The following is a 21138-nucleotide window of genomic DNA, read 5'->3' on the forward strand; positions in this document are numbered from 1 at the left end:
CGTGCTGCCCGGACAGCAGCGGGGTCTCCCTGCGCGCGCACAGGGTCTCCGAGTCTCCGAGCCAGCCCCCCCCCCCGCCCCCCTCCAGCGCACTGAGCGCGGATCGGATCTTGGGGGGCTTCCAGGGGAAGAAGGGCTGTAGGGGGAGGAGGAGAATCGTGGAGGGAGGAGGAGGAGGAGGACCTACTGGGAAGTGGAGAGGCGAACCCAGGGGAGGAGGGTGGAGAGGAAGACCCAGGCGAGGGGCGGAGCCGTGGATGGGGCGGGCCGTGGGCTGGGCTTTAGGGGAGCAGGGCCCCTGCAGAGAGAGCCGGGGCGTGAAAGGGCCCCCCCTACTCTCCCGGACCCGAAGCTCCCGCTCCCGCCTGGACTCGGGTCGCCCCCGCCTGCCCGGCGACGGCCGGAGCCAATTTGCTTCTGGCGGCGCCTGGCTCAGAGGACAATGCGCCCGCGGAAGGCTGCGGGGCGTGGGGCCACCGCTCTGAATACAAACGCGCCTTTCTCACGCCCCTGTGCCCGCCCGGGCGCCCCGATGGCAGGGTGGGCTCTTGGACGCCGGAGTCTACGGGGTAGGGGCCCCAACACTATTTCTGTGATGCTTGCAGAGACGCGGGGTGCCAGCATTTATATTAAAGGAAACTTTAATAATAACGGTAACGATAACATTTGTCCCCTCTTCCGATAAAGAGAAGGGGGAAAAATGAGGGATGAAGGCGTTGGAAGCCCAGGGAAGGGTGCAAGACAGGCAGCCCGCCAAGGTCCAGGTGGTGCAAGGCCCGCTCCTACCTCCCAGCCTGTAATTCGGCAAACTCCCGGGCGTGTGGCTTTGTGGCTTTGTTTTCCGACTCCGCGGAATTACCACAACGGTCCTCCCAGGCTGTAAACGTAGTATTGATCAGCATCCGAGTCCTCAGACGATTCGGGCTTGCTGGACGAAGTGCGCGGTTGCCGTGGCTGTTGAAAAATGGCCCGGTTGTCAGCACGCGCCCAACCGCAAAGGTTACTTTTCTGCACAGAATTGGGAGTGAAATGGCCAGACATCCTTCAGGAGTGGGAGTTTGGGGCTGTTCCTGCTCTTTCTTCCAGCTCCTGTAACCTTCCCAGGTCATCTGTCCCGTCTCTGGTCTCTGTCAGTGAGGCCAGTTCAATAAGAGGAAAAGAGGAAAGAAAACCAGGCAAGAAGTCCTGGAACCACTCAGCCCAACCGCCCACTGCTCCCTACCGCCCCTTAACCATCCTGCAGCGGCAAGATTCTTGCCCGTCTTCCCTCCATCCTCTGGTCTGGACATTGCTGGGTGGGATGAGTTTCTCTGCTTTCACTTTTACATCATGAACTTCTTGAAGATTGGGCCCAGAAATGGAAATATTTAGAAGTTGCCTATCAAAGGCATTAGACACCAAGCAAATACTTTTTAAAATGAGAATGCTGTTAAAGATGGTTGAAAATTTCATTCAGTCCCTATTTGTAGCTGATGCAAGAATATGTACATTTTATATCTCAAAGCTGTTTTCCTCCCCCAAAACACAGCATCTATTTAAAAATCATAATTTTCCCTTATCTAGTAAGTAAGAAGTCCTGATTTATTTTTTGGCCAGAACTGTAGGCAGTCACTGGCCAGTGGGGCTCAGTTGGTTAGATGTCACCCCATGCACTGAGGGGTTGCTGGTTGGATTCCTGGTTGGGGCACATGTCCTGGGTTTTGGGCTCCATCCCTGATCCCTAGTGCAGGGTGTGCAGGAGCCGCTGATCAGTGTTTCTCTCTTTCTCCCTCTCCCTTCCTCTCTCTCTTAAAAAAAATAAAATAAAATCAATAAAATTTGGAAAAAAAACTATAGGCCCAATGTTTCCCGAAGAAGTCCCTCATATGAATTGTGGTGTGTGTGTGTGTGTGTGTGTGTGTGTGTGTGTGTGTGCTTTTAGTTTGCTGTTGCACCGTAAAAACAAGAGCAGGATGTAATGTCACTAATTTGTCAGGAATTGTGGATTTTGAAGAGGCTACTGTGATATAGAGAATTCGCTTTAGGGGAGGGGGTCGGGGAAGCAACTCAAAGAGAAGGCAACTGTTGCCCAGAGCAGCTGCGGGCGCTGGCAGTGGAATTGCTTGGCCCGGGTACAACTCCATGCAGCAAGAGGGATTTACTTATTTAACAATAGTTAATGATTCTCCCAAGCAACTCCCAGGGGGCCAGCGAGCAGTAACTATACTTTCAGGAAATCATCTACCCTTCCTCGAGGCATGTACCAACGCTACAGCAAAGGGCGGTCCCTGACTGCCATACACTGTAATGTTCAGTGGACTGCCCAGCGTTAAATGCCCCCAAATAACTCCTTCCACAGCTGGCCACCTTGCTGCCTTCCCATGCTTGAAATGCTCCAGAGGAAAGTTACCAGGGCCAACTGCAGAAAAATCAAGAAAAATGCATTATATCTGGAAGACCACCATTAATAAGCCTGGGAACCGAGGAGGGCCATCCACCCCCTGTCCCATTATCTAAATTCATCAGATTAGCAAGTTGGTGCCCATAGATAGCACTTTCCAAAGTGATATCTCTATAGAACTGGTGGTTCTTGCCAAAACTGGTTTGGCTCAGTGAATAGAGCGTCGGTCTGCGGACTGAAAGGTCCCGGGTTCGATTCCGGTCAAGGGCATGCACATTGGTTGGGGGCACATCCCTGGTAGGGGGTGTACAGGAGGCAGCTGGTCGATGTTTCTCTCTCATCGATGTTTCTAGCTCTCTATCCCTCTTCCTTCCTCTCTGTAAAAAATCAATAAAATATATTTTAAAAAAAGAACTGGTGGTTCTTGAATAACACTTTTTATTTTAATGGTTAGGTTTTCTCTTTTCTAATTCACATAACTAGCATACCAAACCCAGAGTATTGCGACTACAGGATGGAACAAAAGTAGGTTTACAGTTATGAGTATGCAAAACACAGTTTATTCTTATAGTATTATTTATTAACTAGAGGCCCAGTGCATCAAAATTCATGCACTGGAGGGGGGGTGGTCCCTCAGCCTGGCCTGCCCCCTCTTACAATGCAGGAGCCCTCAGGGGCGGGAGGTGACCCAGCGATCAGGGGAGGGCGGCGCCCCATCACACCTCTGCTGCTGCCACTGCCAGCAGCACAAGCCTCAGCTGGCCCTGGTTACCTGAGCCTTGGGTGGCCCTGGGCAGCTGGGCAGCTGCCATCTGAGGCTTGCCTGCGCCTTGGGCCAGCCCTGGGCGTCTGGGCAGCTGCCATCTGAGGCTTGCCTGCGCCTTGGGCTGGCCCTGGGTGGCTGGGGGACTAAGGGGACTGGGGGATTCTGAAGGAAGGTGTACAGAGCCCGCCTGGGGCCGTGCCTGGCCTTAATGCACACCTGCCACCCTGGTGGGGCTAAGGGGACTGGGCGCTGCCATCTTGGGGCGTGGGCACTGCCATTTTTGAGGGCGGGGCAGTAAATTAGCATATTCCCTCCTTATTGGCTGTGGGCACTGCCATCTTTGAGGGTGGGGCAGTCAATTAGCATATTCCCTCTTTATTAGATAGGAATTACTGTATTATTTTCCATATGAACACCTATCAATCTACTTTTGCCCCATCCTGTATAATTACTTAGAATAAGGATGAGTTGTTGTTGTTTTAAGTTAATTTAGAGAAATCTTAATAGCCAAAAGCAATAGGATAGCAAAAGCAGTTATAATGTTTATATTAAATGAGGTGAAGTCAGTAGGGTACTTGCAGAAAACAGTTTTTATTCTTTCAACTCATTCTCTAAGAGGTTCTGCCAGAACTCTAAGACATAAGAAGAGTTCCATTTTTAACATACTGTTAAAAATTACTGGATAAAAATCCTAGAAGAAGCCATAGGCAGCAAAATAGCAGACATTTGTCGTAGCAATGTCTTTACCGATACAGCTCCTAGGTCAATGGAAACTAAGGAGAAAATAAACAAATGGGACTACATCAACATAAAAAGCTTTTGCACAGCGAAAGAAGTCATAAACAAAACAAGAAAGCCCACTGCATTGGAGAACATACTAGTATTTGCCAATGTTATCTCCGATAAGGGTTTAATCTCCAAAATTTATAGGGAATGCATACAACTTAACAAAAGAAAGATAAGCAATCCAATCAAAAAATGGGCAAAAGACCTAAATAGACCCTTTTCGAAAGAAGACATACAGAAGGCCGAGAGACATATGAAAACATGCTCAAAGTCACTAATTATCCGAAAGGTGCAAATCAAAACGACAATGCAATACCATCTCACACCTGTCAGAATGGCTACCATCAACAAATCAACAACTGACAAGTGCTGGCGAGGATGCGGAGAAAAAGGAATCCTCTTGCACTGCTGGTGGGAATGCAGACTGGTGAAGCCACTGTGGAAAACAGTATGGTGTTTCCTCAGAAAACTAAAAATGGAACTCCCATTTGAGCCAGTGATCCCACTTCTAGGAATATATCCCAAGGAAACAGAAATACCAATCAGAAAGGATATATACACCCCTATGTTCATAGCAGCACAATTTATAATAGCTAAGATTTGGAAACAGCCTAAGTGCCCATCAGCAGATGAGTGGATTAGAAAATTGTGGTACATCTACACAATGGAATATTACGCTGCTGTAAAAAAGAAGGAACTCTTACCATTTGCAACAGCATGGATGGACCTGGAGAGCATTATGCTAAGTGAAATAAGCCAGTCAAAGAAAGATAAATATCACATGATCTCACTCATTTGTGGAATATAATGAACAACATAAATGGATGAAACAAAAACAGATCCAGAGTCATAGAAGCATCGAACAGACTGTCCAACTATGAGGGAAGGCGGAGGTTGAGGGGGAAAGAGATCAACCAAAGGACTTGTATGCATGCATACCAATATTGAGCATAACCAATAGACACAGATGGGGAGCGGTAAGGGCACATGCTGGGGGGAGGGGGCGGCCGGGGAGAGGTCAATGGGAGAAAAAGGAGACTTAAGTAAAACTTTAAACGATAAAGTATTTAAATTAAATTTAAATTTAAAAAATTACTGGGCTTTGAGGAAGTCTGATCAGGCAAGACGGAGCAGCCCCTGCTCTGGAGGGCCATGTCAGGGGGCGTGGGGACAGTAGATGCCGGAGCCAGAGCAGCCACGTGAAGAGAGTGTGCCCAGGACGCTAGGCACCCAGGTGGGTCCCCAGAGGGGAGGACAGTCTGAGAACTTAATGCCTTGTTCGCAAGAGGCAGGACCCAGCCAATCACAGGTGGAAATATGGACAGTACAAGAGAAACTCCAATCCCCTTTGCAGCTTGCTTCCCACTGGAGAGCTGGAGACGAGAAATGTTCACAGTGCTTTAAGGCAGACCACTTCTCAGAACAGTCTCATGCCTGTGTCATTTGAATGTAAATTAGGGATTACCTTCACTCCAATGCTAAACACACACACACACTAACACCTGCACCGACACTCCAACAGGCACACCCACTGGCACTCCCCTGGGGATCCACTGTTGGGTGAGAGGTAAAAAGATTCTTACACATCTCAGCAGGAAGTCTGTCCTTCGTTGATTGGCCTTCACCAGGTTCTCGGGTGCTGGTTTTTTCGTTCTCACATCTAGCGTGGAGACACAGACAGCCAGGGGGTAAGTGCTTGTGGCAAACAGAAGCTCCAAGGGTATGAACAAATGAAGGTTACTGACTTTTCTGAACCTTTTTTTTTTTTTTGCTCTCCCCTCCCCTTCTGAACCTTTTTAAATCAATTGTTCCAAATCCTTCCCTACATTCTACCACACCCCCACCTCTTCCACCACCACCACCTTCTCATGTTTGCTCTTTTCCAGAGCTGTGCTGGCACGTCTCTGGGAGTTCTCCCTCCATTTCTGCATCCTCTTATTGACAGGAGAGGGACAATGCAGTTACACGTGGTGACAGGAGGGAGGAGGCAGAAATGCAAAAGACCTTAAGCAGCCTCAGACTCAGAAAGGGATGAAAAAATATCAGATGAAGATCATAATTAAAATAAAGGCAGCCTGGCCAGCATGGCTCAGTGATTGAGCATCAACCTACGAACCAGGAGGTCACAGTTTGATTCCTGGTCAGGATACGTTGCCCAAGTTGTGGGCTTGATCCCAGTGTGGGGTGTGCAGGAGGCAGCCGATCAATGATTCTCTCTCATCATTGATGTTTCTAACTCTCCCTCTTCTTTCCTCTCTGAAATCAATAAAAAACATTTTTTTTAAAAAAATAAAGAATTTTAAAAAAAGAATTGGTGAATCTTGGCAAAATGTACATGAAAGTATATTTAAAAAATAATAAAATAAAGGTGGGACATGGCTATAATGTGATGGTTTAGGGTAGGACTTACATGATTTTTCATAATTTGGAAGCACTGGAGAAAGATCACGAAACAGAATCTGGTGTGCCTGTGGAGAAGAGAGATGAAAATAAATTAGCAATCACTTTCCCAACCATAGAAATGTAACAAAAGTCCTTTTCCATTGTCCTCCCCATTCAAAAGGCCCTTTGGTACTATTGCCAAAAGCCATTATAACAACAGACACTAACAGTAAAAGGGAAAGACAAAATTGGGGAAATTATTTATAAAATAGGATTGGCAGAGGAGTCCTATCCCAATATGCAAATAGCTTATACAAATCAATATAAGAAGAGCTAAACATCCTAATAGGAAAATGGGCAAAGGAAATGAATACCATCAATGCTTACTATTCATGGATTTCATATTTGCGAGTTTGCCTGCTCATTAAAATGTATTTGTAACCCCAAGTTAATACTCCAGCACTTTTGAGGTCTTTCAAGGACATGCACAGAGGGGCAAACAATTTGAGTCACTTGACACGCACCTTCTCAGTCAAGGTCGGACAACAGGACACAAGTTCCCCTCTTGCTGCAGCTCTCATGCTGTGAGCAAGTGTTCTTGTTGGGATCTATTTAGTGCCCTATTTTCTAAATTTTTATGCTTTTTGTTCTTGATTTATTTGTTTAAACTGCCCCCCACTCAGTGCTGTCTAGTGTCCTCAGCACAAGGCGGCTGTGATGTGCCTTACAGAGAAAATACGTGTTATATAATCTTCACTTAGGCATGAATTATAGTCCTGTTGGCTGTAAGTTTGTCAATGAATCAACAATATATATTCAATAAGGTGTCTTTGCACAGAAACACACATAAAACAAATTTACGTATTGCTCAGTTAATGAAAATGTTGTGAGCAGAGGCTCATGGGAACCTGACCCTGCATTTCCCCTAGGAGCAATGGTGTGCCATCAGTTAAGCTCTCTACAAGTAAACCATCATTGAGGAATGTTGGACTTACCACTCTGTGCTTGACATCAGGTGGATTTTTAAAGGAACTGGTTATATGAGGGAATAGTCCTGCATGCAAACAAAGAGGAAAAACCAGGCTTAAACCCAGTGTTCGAACATAAAATTTCCTACACTCCCAAGTGGGCTATACCAACAAGTTGTACACACATCACTTATTTCCTTTTAGAATCTGACCAACAGAAAAGTAAGAGTCGGGTAAGATGAAATTGTGACTAAGAGTTAATTCATAGTAAACATTCTGGAGCTTTTGGTGGGAGGGGTGTAAAACATTTTTGAATAATACACATTTCTTTTAATTTTTAAATTTATTTATTGTATTTGTGTGACAGAGAGAGAGAGAGAGCAAGAGAGAGAGAGATTTGTTGTTCCACTTATTCATGCATTCACTGGTTGATTCTTTTTTTTTTTTTTAATATATTTTTATTGATTTTTTACAGAGAGGAAGGGAGAGGGATAGAGAGTTAGAAACGTCGATGAGAGAGAAACATCGACCAGCTGCCTCCTGCACATCCCCCACTGGGGATGTGCCCGCAACCAATGTACATGCCCTTGACCGGAATCGAACCTGGGACCTTTCAGTCCGCAGACCGATGCTCTATCCACTGAGCCAAACCGGTTTTGGCCACTGGTTGATTCTTATATGTGCCCTGACCTGGATCAAACCCACAACCTTGATGTTATTGTGATAATGCTCCAACCAACTGAGCTACTCAGCCAGGGTGGTATGGTACACATTTCAGTTTTATTTTAAAACTAGAGGCCTGGTGCATGAAAATTCATGCACTGGAGGGGGGGGTCTCTCAGCCTGGCCTGCCCTCTCTCACAGTCCAGGAGCCCACAGGGGCAGGAGGCAACCCGGTGATCAGGGGAAGGCAACGCCCCCATCACACCTCTGCTTCTGCCACTGCCGGCAGTGCAAGCCTTGGACGGCCCTGGTTACCTGAGCCTCGGGTGGCCCTGGGCGGCTAGGCAGCCGCCATCTGAGGCTTGCCTGCACCTTGGACCAGCCCTGGGTGGCTGGGGGGCTGAGGGCAAGCCCGGCCACACTGTGTGCCTGCCGCCACATTCTCCGCCCCCTGCAGGGCTGAAAGGACTGGAGGATTCCAGTGGGGCTGAGGGGACTGGACGCTCCAGTCTTGTGGCTATGGGTGCCGCCATATTTGTGATGGCATGATGGCGTGATGGTCAATTTGCATATCCCCTCTTTATTAGATGGGATGAAAGTGATACTGATAACAGCTAAGGAGACGTTGAAATTATGAGATTATAATAAAAAATGTTATCAGAATAATTCCGTTTTACATGCCCTTTGGCTTTCTCTATGATGTTTTCCTGATGGGATCCTATGATTAGGTCTCGGTCTTAAGTGATCTGTGCCTCTGGACTGAGAACTAGTGTTTGTTTTTCTCTCCCCTCTTAGGTGGAACCGGATAGAGTGGGCTGGAGGTGGGTATTCCCCTTCCCTGGGTCAGTTATGCTGGGATAGTACCCTGCAGATTAAGTTCTGGCTGCCTAGTTTCTCCTAAGGGAAGACCTCATTAAGAACAGTGTCTGAAATATTTCAAAATGACTTCTTTTCCCCTCCCTCTGCTGGAAACACAAAGGCAATTTTTCTCTGATGTTTACTCTAGGATCCCAGTCAAGTGCCTGGAAGTAAATCTTACAATACTATAGGGACTCCCCTCTGCCTGGGTCCCCCTGGAGTTTTTAACTCCCAGGCTTGTCCACATTGAGCCTCCAGCAGTTTGTCAATTACAGTTCTGACATTCCCGCCCTGGCTGGTAGCTGGTGAGTCTCCTGTGGCTCCTGTCTGTCTCTCCAATTTTGGACACAGTGGTTTGCCCAGGGTCCACCCTTCTCTTAAAGGTCTGAGAAGAGTTGCTAATTTTTCACTCTGCTCAGCTTGGTACTTGTTATCAGGATGGAGCGATGATTTCCAAGCTCCTTACATGCAGGACCACAGGTTGGGGTAAAGATTTCTCTGCCCAGAACATTCTTCTATGATATGCAGCTTAAACTCTTAGAATCAGAGGGAACCAAGACCATGCTGAAATTCTAGGGCTATCAATTTTTCTCAAGGTCTAAGGCAGCTCTGGTGTATATTTTAACCCTGGCAGATTAAGTTCCTAGTTGGTGTATATGACTTATATACCATAAAATACACCCATTGTAAGTGTACGGTTCAATGATTTTTAGTAAATATGTCAAGTTATGCAACTATCACCATAATACCATAAACTAGTAGTAGAACATTTTCATTATCCCAATAAGATCCCTCATACCCCCTTATGGCCTAATCTCCTTTACTCTCTCCAGTCCCAGGAAACCACTCACCTACTTTCTTTCTGTATAGATTTGCCTTTATTGGACACTTCATATCAATGGGATCATACATCATGTGGTCTTTCATGTCTGGCTTCTTTTACTCATCATGTTTTTGAGGCCCATCCACATTGCAGCTTTTTAGCATGTTATTCCTTTTTATTGATGAGTGGTATTCCATTGTATGAATACACCCTATTTTGTTACCCACTTATCAAGTTGATGGACATAAGGGTTATTTCCAATTTGGACTATTATGGATCATGCTGCAATGAACATTCATGTGGTAAGTCTTTGTATAGACAGATCTTTTCCTTTTTCTTGGATAAAAGAAAGTAAATACCTAGGTGTGGAAATGTTGGATCCTATGGTAAATTTGTTTCACTTTTAAAGAAAATGTCAGTGTGTTTCCCAAAATGGCTGTACTATTTTACATCCCCACAGCCTAATGAATGAAGGTTCCAGTTTCTCCATAGCCTCATCAACACTTGTTAGTGTCTTTGTGATAAGAATCATTCTTATGGATGTGAAGAGGTATCTCATTGCAGTTTTAATTTGCATTTCCCTAATGACTAATCATGTTGAGTTCTCTCAAAATTCTAATTTGATTAAAACAAATAAACACTGATAAAAAAAAGTGTGTGTGTGGGGGGGGTTGTTGGCATAATATGATGGGGCCTGGTCATTAGGGTTGGGTCAAGGGAACGGACTAGCACTTGTCAAATACTCATTGTGATTTGTGCTATTTTACACTGATGCTTTTTAAAACAAGATACCTTCAGCTAAAGTCAAATAAAGAGCCCAACAATTATTTAGCTAAATTCAAGAAAGACCCACCTATAGTGAAAGCAGGTGGTCAAGAAGTTTATATTGCACAATTAGCTCTGATTATCCCATTGGTCATGAATCCTTAGCCTTTCAAAGCTCTGTTAACCTTTATAAATCCTATCATCCTGCCAGAGGCTTTAACTTTGTCACCTTCTGTTAAAAAATTATGTGAGATAATCATTAGTTAGTAAATGAAATTACAATATAATATTAGAGCTTTACAGAGAGTAATATTGAGGCATTTGGTAGATTATGGAGGAGAGAGAGGCATTAGATTTTTTGCTAAACCTTTGCATGTGGGATTTACACATTTATGTCCATCTTTTGGCCAAACACAGTCATTTTTCTAACTGAGCTAGAAATGTCTCTCATTTTCTCTGTCTGTTTATGAAGAGGAAGGAACACCAGCAAGCTCACATATGTTGAAGTATGGTTAGCTAATGATTTTTTTTTTCCCTTGTGAGTGCACAGTTGACAAAACAGAGTCCACAGTGCAACTTGACCTTGGCAGTTCCAGCTAACCTTTTCAATAAGGACATTTAATGTTATCCCAGTTTGCTAGTGTGTATCCACCTCCCTGCTTCCACTTCCTCGTCTTAAAACTGTAACCAAACTGGGCGATTTTGTGGATAAAAACAAGAGTGTTAAGTAACTGCCCACATAGTCCACCTTTATGTACTAGGCCCTTCAATACATTAGGCCCTGATGGGATGCTACATGTATTTGGTTTTTTAAAGAAAGTTATCAGGAAAGCAAGTGTGGTTTGGTGACCATGGCTCTTCCAGAATCGCAGAAGCTCAAGTCTGGAAGTATTCTTCTAGATTTTCTAACCAGTCAGTCCACCTACTGGGTGTCTGTCACAGTACAGCTCTTAGCTGTATTTGAGATTCTGTTTCTGTTTCACAGATTGGGGATAATACGACCTCCTACCTACCCATATCTGAGTTCCTTGAAATTTTGAGTTTCTTGAAATGGAGCCTCATGAACACAGAACATAATGCTGGAAAGCGAAGACAAACTATTCTTTTCTTTCTGAGTATGTGGTCTTACATTGTACGTACACAAAAGAGGAGACTTTAGATCAAAGATTAACAACACTTAACCTAGAGTCCATGGTCACCCAGAGGGATCCAAGGTGTGTGCTTTGTTGGCTTGCACAGTGTCCTTACAGGTATTTTCTGAAGGTAAGGGCCCAAAGCTTTGATCCAATTTTTTAAACTGCCTTAAAACCAGGAGGTGCCTTAGACAGAGAGCTGCTAACCACTGGGATAGATGACACAGAAAATCCTCTCGGATAGATTTCAAAGAATAAGGCATTTAATGATCTGTGTATTAGGGTTTTTTAAAAGTTTTCTGTCAATATGGAGTGGAGTTTCTTAAGGGTGATAACAGTATTATTGTTCTGTAAGAGAACATTCTTACTCTTAGGAGGCACACGCTGGAGTATTGAAGGACATACTGTTTTGATGTCTGTAATTTACTCCCAATAGTTCAGCAAAGAAGTCTATACAAGCATCAATAGAGAGAGACTGAGATAAAACTCCATATAAACAAATGTGGCAAAATGCTCACAACTGGTAAATCTAGGTGAGAGTAGGTGAATACTGTTTGTACGACTCCTTCAACTTCCCTATGGGTTAAAAAAAACATTTTAAGTTGTGAGTAAAAGAGTAAGACATCCATTCATCGGCCTTAATTTCACAATGACAGGTAAAGAAGGGGTGCTATTATATTCTATAGATGGCTAAAGCAAGGCAGGAAAAGGTTAGGAAGACCGGCCAGCAACATCCCAATTACATGGGAGCCATAACCAAGGACAGACCTAAAACAATGCTTTGCCTTCTCTTCCTCTTCTCCCCACCTAACCCCAGCCCACCCTGTAGGCAGACACGGGGCTTGTTCACACAAGCCCACTGAAGTCACTGTGCTGTCCACTGCAGCGCTCCCTCTAAGTTCCCGGGCAAGGGGGCATATGTAATACTTTCTACAATAAGAATTTTTTTTAAAAGATGCTCATCTTCGATTATAAAAGATATGGCAAAACTAAATTATTTTTTAAAAAGGAGAAAGTTCACATGCAAAGCACACGCAGCCACCTCCTAGTGGAAGCGATGCTTGAACAGTAAAGCGCACCCGGTAACAGATGGCATCTGGTGACCTTCTTAACAACAGAGGCGGCTGCCAGTGTCCCCTTGTGTCCAATCTCTGCAGGGGATTTGGAAACGGTTGCCTTAGACTTGAATATTTTCTGGCAAACACATTTAACCATTTATTAGATGGTTTCCTAATTCAAAATAGAGATTGCAAAACCAAGTTCCCAACCCCTGAGAGGGAGGTTGTTATTCCTGGGTCAGGGGAGTGGGGAGGGGGGTCGATTCTGGAATTCTCTGGAGCCTGCTGGCAGTCACCCAGCATATCTGTCATTTTAACGGGGTGAGGACCTCAGTCCCAGGCTAACTGCTTATCAGGCTTTCTAGATTTACTGGTGGCCAATGGGAGCTTTTATTTTTTCTGTAGTTTAAAAGAAATATATGCACTTCCCACAGCAAGGCAGGCAAATTAGTCAGAAAACAAACTAAAGAAAGCACCCGCAGGTCCCTCTGCTGTGACAGCCCCCACACCAGCAGTGAGTGTGGGAACCCCAGGGCGAGTGGGGCTTGTTCTAAGTCACCTTGTTCCCTCGCTGCATGCCCTGGCCGGCCACCACGCTTGTCAGTAGGAGGGAGGGGTGGGAGGGGGAGGGATGAGGACACGTTCCGGTGAGGGCACCGGCCCATCGGGCCTTCCTCGTCCACAACCATCCCACAGGGGCAGCTTTCCTCGGTGAGCCGTGGAAGGCAAACCAGTGTGGCCCTGGGAACAGACAGTGAAGACACACATGCCGAAGCCCGAAGAGTTCTCTCTGCCCTCACCAGAGTGGACTGGGAAGGCCTGGACCAGAGGGAGGTGGTACAGTCAGTGCCCAGCAGGCAACAGGTGTGGGAGGTGGCAGAGAAAGGGCAAGAACGTCCCTGTCCCCGGGCATGTGGTGGGCGTGGGAAGTGTGGAGCCTCAGGGGAGAAACAACTCAGCGGACAGAGGCAGGACTGTGTGGAGTCTCTCTCTCTCTCTCTCTCTCTCTCTCTCTCTCTCTCTCTCACACACACACACACACACACACACACACACACACACACACAGATGGATGACAGCTAGGTTTCTGTTTGGGGGGAAGCGTCCATTCCGGGTCTCCCCTGGTCTCTGTGGGGGAGGTGAGTCTTCCCTGGTGGCCCCACTTTTAGGCCTCATTTTCAAGTTATTAAAAGAAGCCACTGAAACTGGAACAGAGTGAGCAAAAGGAAGGAAAGGCACAACACGAGCCTGGGAAGACAGGCAGGTCACATTCCTGAAAGGTCTGAAAGGCCTTGCTGAGGAATAAGGGTTGATGGCAAGTGCAACAGGAAACAGAAGCCACATCAACTTGTTCAGGCTTTAAGATTCCCCTGTGTGAAGGCATAATTTCTGGGGTGGTCAGGTGAGCTCTTCTTGCTTTGAGAAGTCTTTCGAGGTTTGGAGAAGGCTCCACAGAGAAATAAGTGGGGATAAAGGGAGGGAAGAAAAGGGATGTTAGAAATGGACACAAACGCTCTTGAAGTAACATGACAAACCATATCGATGCTGCCTCCTAGAATCTTATTTGGTTCTCGTCCATATTCTCCTATCACTGTCATCCTTGTAAAAGGGTATATGCCAAGAAAACAGTTCCAGGGAGCTGCTTCAGACCCTTGGAATGTGTTCCCTGTAGTCAGGGACTCTCCCAAGGAGATCTTACACATATTGTCATACGATTTAAAACCTCTTCCCTGGCACATAATACATCTCCTGGACCAGCAAGAATAAAAGAGGCTTGTGTAGCCTTTTGCAAGGGAAAACTGGGCTCGTCTTAGAGGGGTGCAGGCGTGGGACACAGGGATAGTGCTAAGAACAAGAGAAGAGACAGGGACGGCCAGTGAGTGCTGCCCCAGCTCCGCCACAGCCTGCATTGAGCCACGCTCTTCATAAATTGCTTCTGCTGGAGAGAAGCTTTGGAAGTGAACACAACTTGCTAGAATCCATTTTTGCAGAGTGTAAATGGAAAGTTGAATGGTTTATCAATTTCTGTTTGTTGTACTACAGTTTTACGACACTTGGCTTTTATAGTTATTAGCTATTGCTTCATTCTTCTCTGAATATAAGAGATGAGCATATGCTGGGGCCATAGGAGGGGGAAGCCACAAACAAATTAAAGAATTGGAAAGAAATTGGTGGAATGCAAAAGGAAAGCCACCTTCATGTAGGCAGAACAAATACTACTAATTGTCTGGAAGGCAGTTGGGAGAAGGAATTTGAGAACTTGTTGCTATGATAACCTCGAGAATCAAACATAAGCCCTGCCCATCTGATTTGCATATCTATATGAATAGATACATTTCTACAAAGGGATCATCAACAGACCACTTTCCACCAGTGGTTAGCAGATTTATAAAGTTGGCCTGTATTGATAATTTGACCCTTGGCTTCATGCTTTAACTCCTTTCATTAGATTCAAGTTGATCACCCAAACATTAAACAATGAAAATTGAAAAGAAGGACAAGGAGCCCAGCCAGTGTGGCTCAGTGGTTGAGCATTGACCTATGAACCAGGAGGTCATGGTTAGGTTCCTGGTCAGGGCACATGCCTGGGTTGTAGGCTCAGCCCTCAGTAGTCGGCGTGCAGGAGGCAACCAATCAATGATTCTCTCTCATCATTGATGTTTCTATCTCTCTCTCCCTTTCCCTTCTTCTCTGAAATCAATAAAAATGTTTTTTTTAAAAAGAAAGAAAACAAACAAAAGAAGCACAAGAAATTATCTTGTGGCCAAATGACATAATTCTGCCTTGATACACGGTCACCTCTTAATGAAATGAGTACAGTAAGTCATCACTTAACTCTGTGGATATAGGTTCTGAACCTTTAAGTGAAATGATGTATCACAAAACCAATTTTGCTGAAGGCTGATTCATATAAGCAAGAGTAAGTTCCTACAGCATCTCATCAACGTTATAAGGAAACGACATTGACCGAAACATTATTTCAGGACCTGCTATAGCTATCATTTAAATTAAAATGACCATTTGAAGAGAGTGAAAAAAGTGGTACGGGAGAAATCTATTAAGAAGTCATCATTATGAATATATACACTTATGTCATTTCCTCCTACCAACACTTCACCATAAAAACGGGAGAGGAGAGGAAAACAAAGTCATACCTGTCATATAGTGGTAAATTATTGCTTTTGCTGCTCGTGTTACTACCCTTGAAATACTCCCCCCTCCCCCCATCTGACTGTGGGACTGCTGGCTCTCAGTTCCCCCAGGGCTCAGGTGATCAGCGGGTTAATCAGAATTCTGAAGGGCACAAATAGAATATAAATGTAATAGGATTGTACTTGGCGCTACTCAGATCAGATGCGCTGTCACCTCAGCTTACAATGAATGATGTGACCGGGCTGTTTAATTTCCTGGACCCCAGCTCAGTCTTGTCTCTCAACGATGTAGTGTGTTTCAATTTTATGTTCATTACTGCTAAGGGGAGAAAGTAAGTCTTTCCTGATTTTAACAACTGCACAAATGGTTAGCTGTCCTGTCCTTTTTTTTTTTTTTCTTTTGCCTCAACAAACCACAGAGGAATGCATAAAACCCATCTCAAACATGCTAGTCCCATAAAGTCCAATTTCATTAGGAAAGCCAGCAGAACAATGATCATCCCAGGCAGCCGTTATAAACCTTTATCTCCATTACTTGAGAAAACCCCATAGGGCTGCAGGGTAGCTCTTTCACTCTCACACCTCTCCCAACACACACATACCTCTTCAAGCTTTAAATACTACAGCGAAAAAGTATTTCCAGCAAATTTCCTAAAGTGCTACACAGTCCTCATTTGAAATGACATTAGTCTTATTAAACCTTCAAAGATTTAACCCTGAGAGATGGAAGTTATATGAGAAAAGCCTATTGTTTCTTCCTCAGAATCAGTGTGTAGCAGGATGGCCAGCTGTTCTTTGCGGTGTGTGTAGCTGGTGCCAGGAGGTGCTGCCCAGGGAGGAATCCATTTCTGAACTCCTTGGCATCTAGGTGGAGCCCGGAGACTCCTTCTCCCATTGGAATGTGAGTGTGAGAGATGCATGCCACTTCCACCTGCCAACTAGAGACAAAGGACTCTGGGGTCTCAGGGGATGGAGGAACCCCAAGATGAATGAAGTCTGTACCCTTAAATCACCATGTGGAAGATCTGCCTGCAAAACCCCCACATTTGCCTTTAAATAAAGAAAAGAATATCTTTTCTTGTTTTAGTCACTGGAATTCGGAGGTTTACCTTATCATAGCAGCCAGTGTTACCCTAATTTAACTAAAACAGGGTGGAGGTGGTTATAGATGAACAAATATCATTTACTAGCTGGTGGTTTATAGCTTTGGTTTCTCTTTTCCGTTCTTGGATGCACCCAGGAAAGCTTGGATTACATTACCTAGAGCTCCGTGCTCTGGCACAGTTACATTTGGGGACTAATTGGAGGAGGAAAAGGTTTCCCTAAAGTAACTGTCATTTTTAAGAGTGACAGACCCAGAGTAGAATACATTCGTTTTCCTTCTGAAGACACCTTGTCTGTCGTCGGCAAATGGAAACCACATGGACTCAAATCAAGAACCTAGACGTTACAGTGACAGCAGCCCTGCCCAAGGGTCTGCTCAGACTGATGGGCTGCACCTACCTTTACCACCTGCAGTGTCTTGGGGATCAGCCCTGCAGAGTGCGGGGCCGTAGGCAGAGGCCTTTGGCGATGACATCCTGAAGAAAGCAAATAGAAGAAACAAGTTGTAAGTCTATGGATTTTTAAGTCACAGCCTATGGACTGAAGAGGGATTTCCACTCATCTTTTCATTTAATTTCTGAAACTTTTGCTTCCTCTCATCCCCTTTCCACACTCCCAACCATAATCCTGCACACCCCTTAGGTCAACCCCAGTCTGACTTTTGTTACACAGGTTCACTGGTGCCTCATAATCAGAATTTCTAAAGGGAGTGGCTTGAAAATCATCATTTTCAACAAAATGGGTCATTATCACGATCAAACATGTGTAGGAACCATTATTCTCAAGAACTATCAAGGGGATGAGAGTGGTCAAGTTTCTATGCCAAAAACCCTGCTGTTTTTACCAAAGTTTTGCAGATTTCCTTGAAAACACTCCTCAGATTGTTGCACACCTTTGGTTAATTTTGAAAGAGATGATTTTTGACAATTTTTTTCCCCAGAGTTTTTTCTGCTTTTATGGAGGATTACGTTCTGGAAGTCCTGTCCTTCACAAGTTATTATTATTATTATTATAAAATGAACATAACATAAAATTTACCATTTTAGCCACCTTTAAAGGTACAATTTAGTGGCATTAAGCACATTCACAGTGTTGTGCAACCATTACTACTACCATCTCCAGAACTTTTTCATCATCCTCAACAGAAACTCTGTGCCCCTTGAATGATAATTTCCTGTTCCCTCCTTCCCAGCAGCCCCCGGTGACCTGTATTCTACTTTCTGTCTGTATGCATTTGCCTCCTCTAGGTGCCTCCTACAAGTAGAGTCATACGATATTTGTCTTCTGTGTCTGGTTCTTTCAGTTAGCATCATGTTCTTAAGGTTCTACAAACATGCATGTGTAGGGTTTTGTGCAGACAGAAATTTACAAATCAGTGAAGTAAATACTTAGGAGCATGACTGCCAGATCTTATAGTGCGACTGTGCTTAGTTTGTGAGAAATCGCCACCCCTCTTCTTTTTTTAACCAACATCCCCATTCCTTTCCTTCAAAGCACACACGGCTTGTTAACCTGGTGGGTGCTCCCTCACCAGACTGTAAACTCCATGAAGACAAGGGCCATGGATGTTTTCATCACAGCCCCAGCCCCAGCCCCAGCATCTAGCCTAAAAGGCCTTACACAAAAGTAGGATCTTAAAGAATATTTGATTAATGAATGAATAAATGAATAATTTAATAAATAAACAGAGCATCAAGGCCTAAAAATTGATCCTTGTGCCATACTTTTGTCTTAGGAATTCCAAAATGCAACTTTTCCCTTATTTTAACCTCGGAATTGATACCAGTATTCCATAGTAGCGTAAGTTTTATACCACACTCACCTCCACGCTCCCAAAAAGCAGGAGCTTTTTTTCCTGCATGGTTATGAATTTTACATATTTGCTGTTAAAACTGGTTCAGAACCAAATGACCACCTTTCCTCCTCTTGCACAATATGGGTATTCAATGTATGTGATGAAAAAAAAAAAAAAGTATTATGTTTTGTATACTTTAATATATTCCTGACCTGACATTTTAAGTGATCAGTCACTTCATATTTTATTCAGTAATCCCCCTCGGACCATTTGATTTTATAGCAGTGTAAAAATGTCTCTTCACGGCCTTCCCAAATTTTAATCAAACAGCTTTTGCTTCTAACTTAAGACATTTGTCTTCGGGTCTAAAATTAACCAAGAGAAAGATTTAAAAAAAAAAAAAGCGCAAATTTAAACTATAGCCAGCACTTTCCAAATGAGCTGAATCTGCCCTCCATCTTCATTCATAACCCTTGCCGTGGCTTAGCCTGTAACAGAATAAGCAGCCATTCTGCAAAGGATATATTTACATTTCTGAGGTTCCAAAAAACAAGTAAACCTCGTGAGCTTGTGTCCTTTGTGGTTTGCAATGTCACAGGGCACCTTGGTTGGAATGATTCACATAATGATCACACTCTCAATAAGAAAGAAGTTCCAAGTTCTGGACATTTTCACCAGCTACTTCTGCATTTTTTCTATTTATTAACTATTTCTTTCCTACTCTGATAGCAGCTTTCAAACCATCTACGTGGATACCAGCTTTCAAACTATTTTCAGAGAGGACCCCAGCAGTACTAGAAAGATTCCCCGATCTGGCCAAGAGATGCCTTGAAATTCATAGAATTAGTCAAGGTGCTTCCCAAATTAATTGAAGTATCAACATACTTGAGAGCTATTAGAGATGCAGAGATTGTGGAATAAACCAGACAAGGACCCCAATCAGAAAGCATTTCTGAGACATCTGAGCTTTAAGCATTGTTTTGATCATTTGAAGAGCCCTGGATGGCAATATAACTAATATTTATTAGGGGATTATTTGAGTGAGTCCTCACATCTCAAGTCAGAGCCAATAACCCAACTGATTTTTCAAATAGATTTCCAGAATTTGGACAAGATAGTTGACAATTAACACACAGAGGGACATCTTTCATCATGAGTCCTCGTGTTTTCCCACATCTCCATGTACGTTTCCTGCAGCTCTGATTACACTGGGGATTAAACACTCCTTTTCCTCTGCGCACCCTCCCTCCAGCAGGGTGGTTTCCCCAATTTCCAGACCAGCTCAGCGGAAACCTGCTTCACTGAGATCTTTCTCCCAACAGCCCCTCACTGATAGCATCTCCCTCCCATGTGCTGGTTACTTATCTCTGTGGTTTCAGTTACCATATTAAACTGAAAATACTTTTTTTTTTTTTTTTTTTTTGGTGGGCCTTAACATAGGGCTTGACTTATAGCAAACATTTGAAAACAGTGTTTTGGGCCCTCAACACTGCAATTATTGGCAGACATTAGCAAGTGGAGAGCAAAGGAGGATTAGTCAACGTTCTTCCTGCTCTGGGGGAATTTTTCAGCTTAAAAGTGGTAAAACTAAGCACCGCTTTGCTGAGCAGAGAGCACCAAATACCTACAGTTTAATAAAATACTTATATTTTTATGTTTTCAAGAGTACACAGTTCTAATTTTACAAGCACTAAGCTGAAGACAATCATCATTTCAGCTGATAACTGACATTTAGGCTCTTCTTCCCACTGACATTTTCAGCAGGAAAATACACAGAAGTTTCTCCCGGGTTTACAAAACCCTCTTTCTCTAATAGCATTCTTGTCTATTATAGTGACATATTCAGGTGCAAATTACAAAGAAATCTTACTGGCGACACTCAGGCCTCTGCTTTCCTGCTTCCAAACAAAATTGGCCGCTTGTAGATTTATCCAGTTCTTTCCTCCGGTAACTGCCCTTGTAGGTTGTCAGAGAAGAATCTGACCATCTCCTTTCATTCTGCCAAGATGCTCCAGCCTTGCGTCTGATCAGATCAAACTCCTGAGAAGTAAGAGGGCTAAAGGGCAGGAGAATTTGTGGAGTCAAGTAGAGAAAGTGCGACATGGCTATGGACGGCCTGCTCTGGGTGACTTTTCAAGCCCTCTGCATAATGAGGAGTTAATTTCCTTTTAGTGGCAAGAAGTAATTGACTGGGCTCGTCAAAAGTTGCCAAGCAACAGATTCCACAGACACTCCTGCCCTCATGCCCCCCAATTTTAACTAGCAAATTTGTAAGTTATTTAACTTTCTGGCCTTTGTTCTTCCAAGCAGTATATATTGCTGCAAAGTATGGCAAGAAAGCAGGTGGCAGCCGCTTTTATAAATAGAACAGTAAATCTTAAAGATGGTGGTTTAAGAGGTGGGAACAAGAGATCAGAGGGCAGTGCCAAGCATTCATTTCTTCGAACGGGTCTGGAAGCAAACATGAGCTGCTTGTGATGTAACAATAGCAGGTGACTCAAACTG

At 44.2% G+C, this 21138-nt stretch overlaps 1 protein-coding gene across 1 annotated transcript; it reads right to left on the reverse strand.

Annotated features, from left to right (window-relative positions):
- Positions 1 to 623: 623 nt before the first annotated feature.
- Positions 624 to 21078, reverse strand: C6H4orf51 (chromosome 6 C4orf51 homolog). Its single transcript, XM_028151325.2, has 6 exons — positions 20504 to 21078; positions 17238 to 17314; positions 7310 to 7368; positions 6343 to 6400; positions 5516 to 5592; positions 624 to 954 (listed from the first exon to the last, which is right to left on the reverse strand). Exons 1-6 carry the CDS (start codon positions 20734 to 20736, stop codon positions 856 to 858), a joined length of 603 nt encoding a protein of 200 aa, XP_028007126.2. The 5' UTR covers positions 20737 to 21078; the 3' UTR covers positions 624 to 855.
- Positions 21079 to 21138: the final 60 nt, after the last annotated feature.

This window comes from Eptesicus fuscus, chromosome 6, assembly GCF_027574615.1.
Source record: "Eptesicus fuscus isolate TK198812 chromosome 6, DD_ASM_mEF_20220401, whole genome shotgun sequence".
Lineage (NCBI taxonomy): Eukaryota > Metazoa > Chordata > Mammalia > Chiroptera > Vespertilionidae > Eptesicus > Eptesicus fuscus.

Bases quoted from the DNA above. Each gene is read 5' to 3' on its own strand.
- C6H4orf51 (XM_028151325.2), bottom strand. From the start codon at position 20,736: ATGTCGCACTTTCTCTACTTGACTCCACAAATTCTCCTGCCCTTTAGC. The intron at 17,315-20,503 runs GTAAGATTTCTT...TGCTTTCTTCAG, and splicing joins CAGAGGCCTGAGTGTCGCCA to GATGTCATCGCCAAAGGCCT. The intron at 7,369-17,237 runs GTAGGTGCAGCC...GTTTGCATGCAG, and splicing joins AGACACTGCAGGTGGTAAAG to GACTATTCCCTCATATAACC.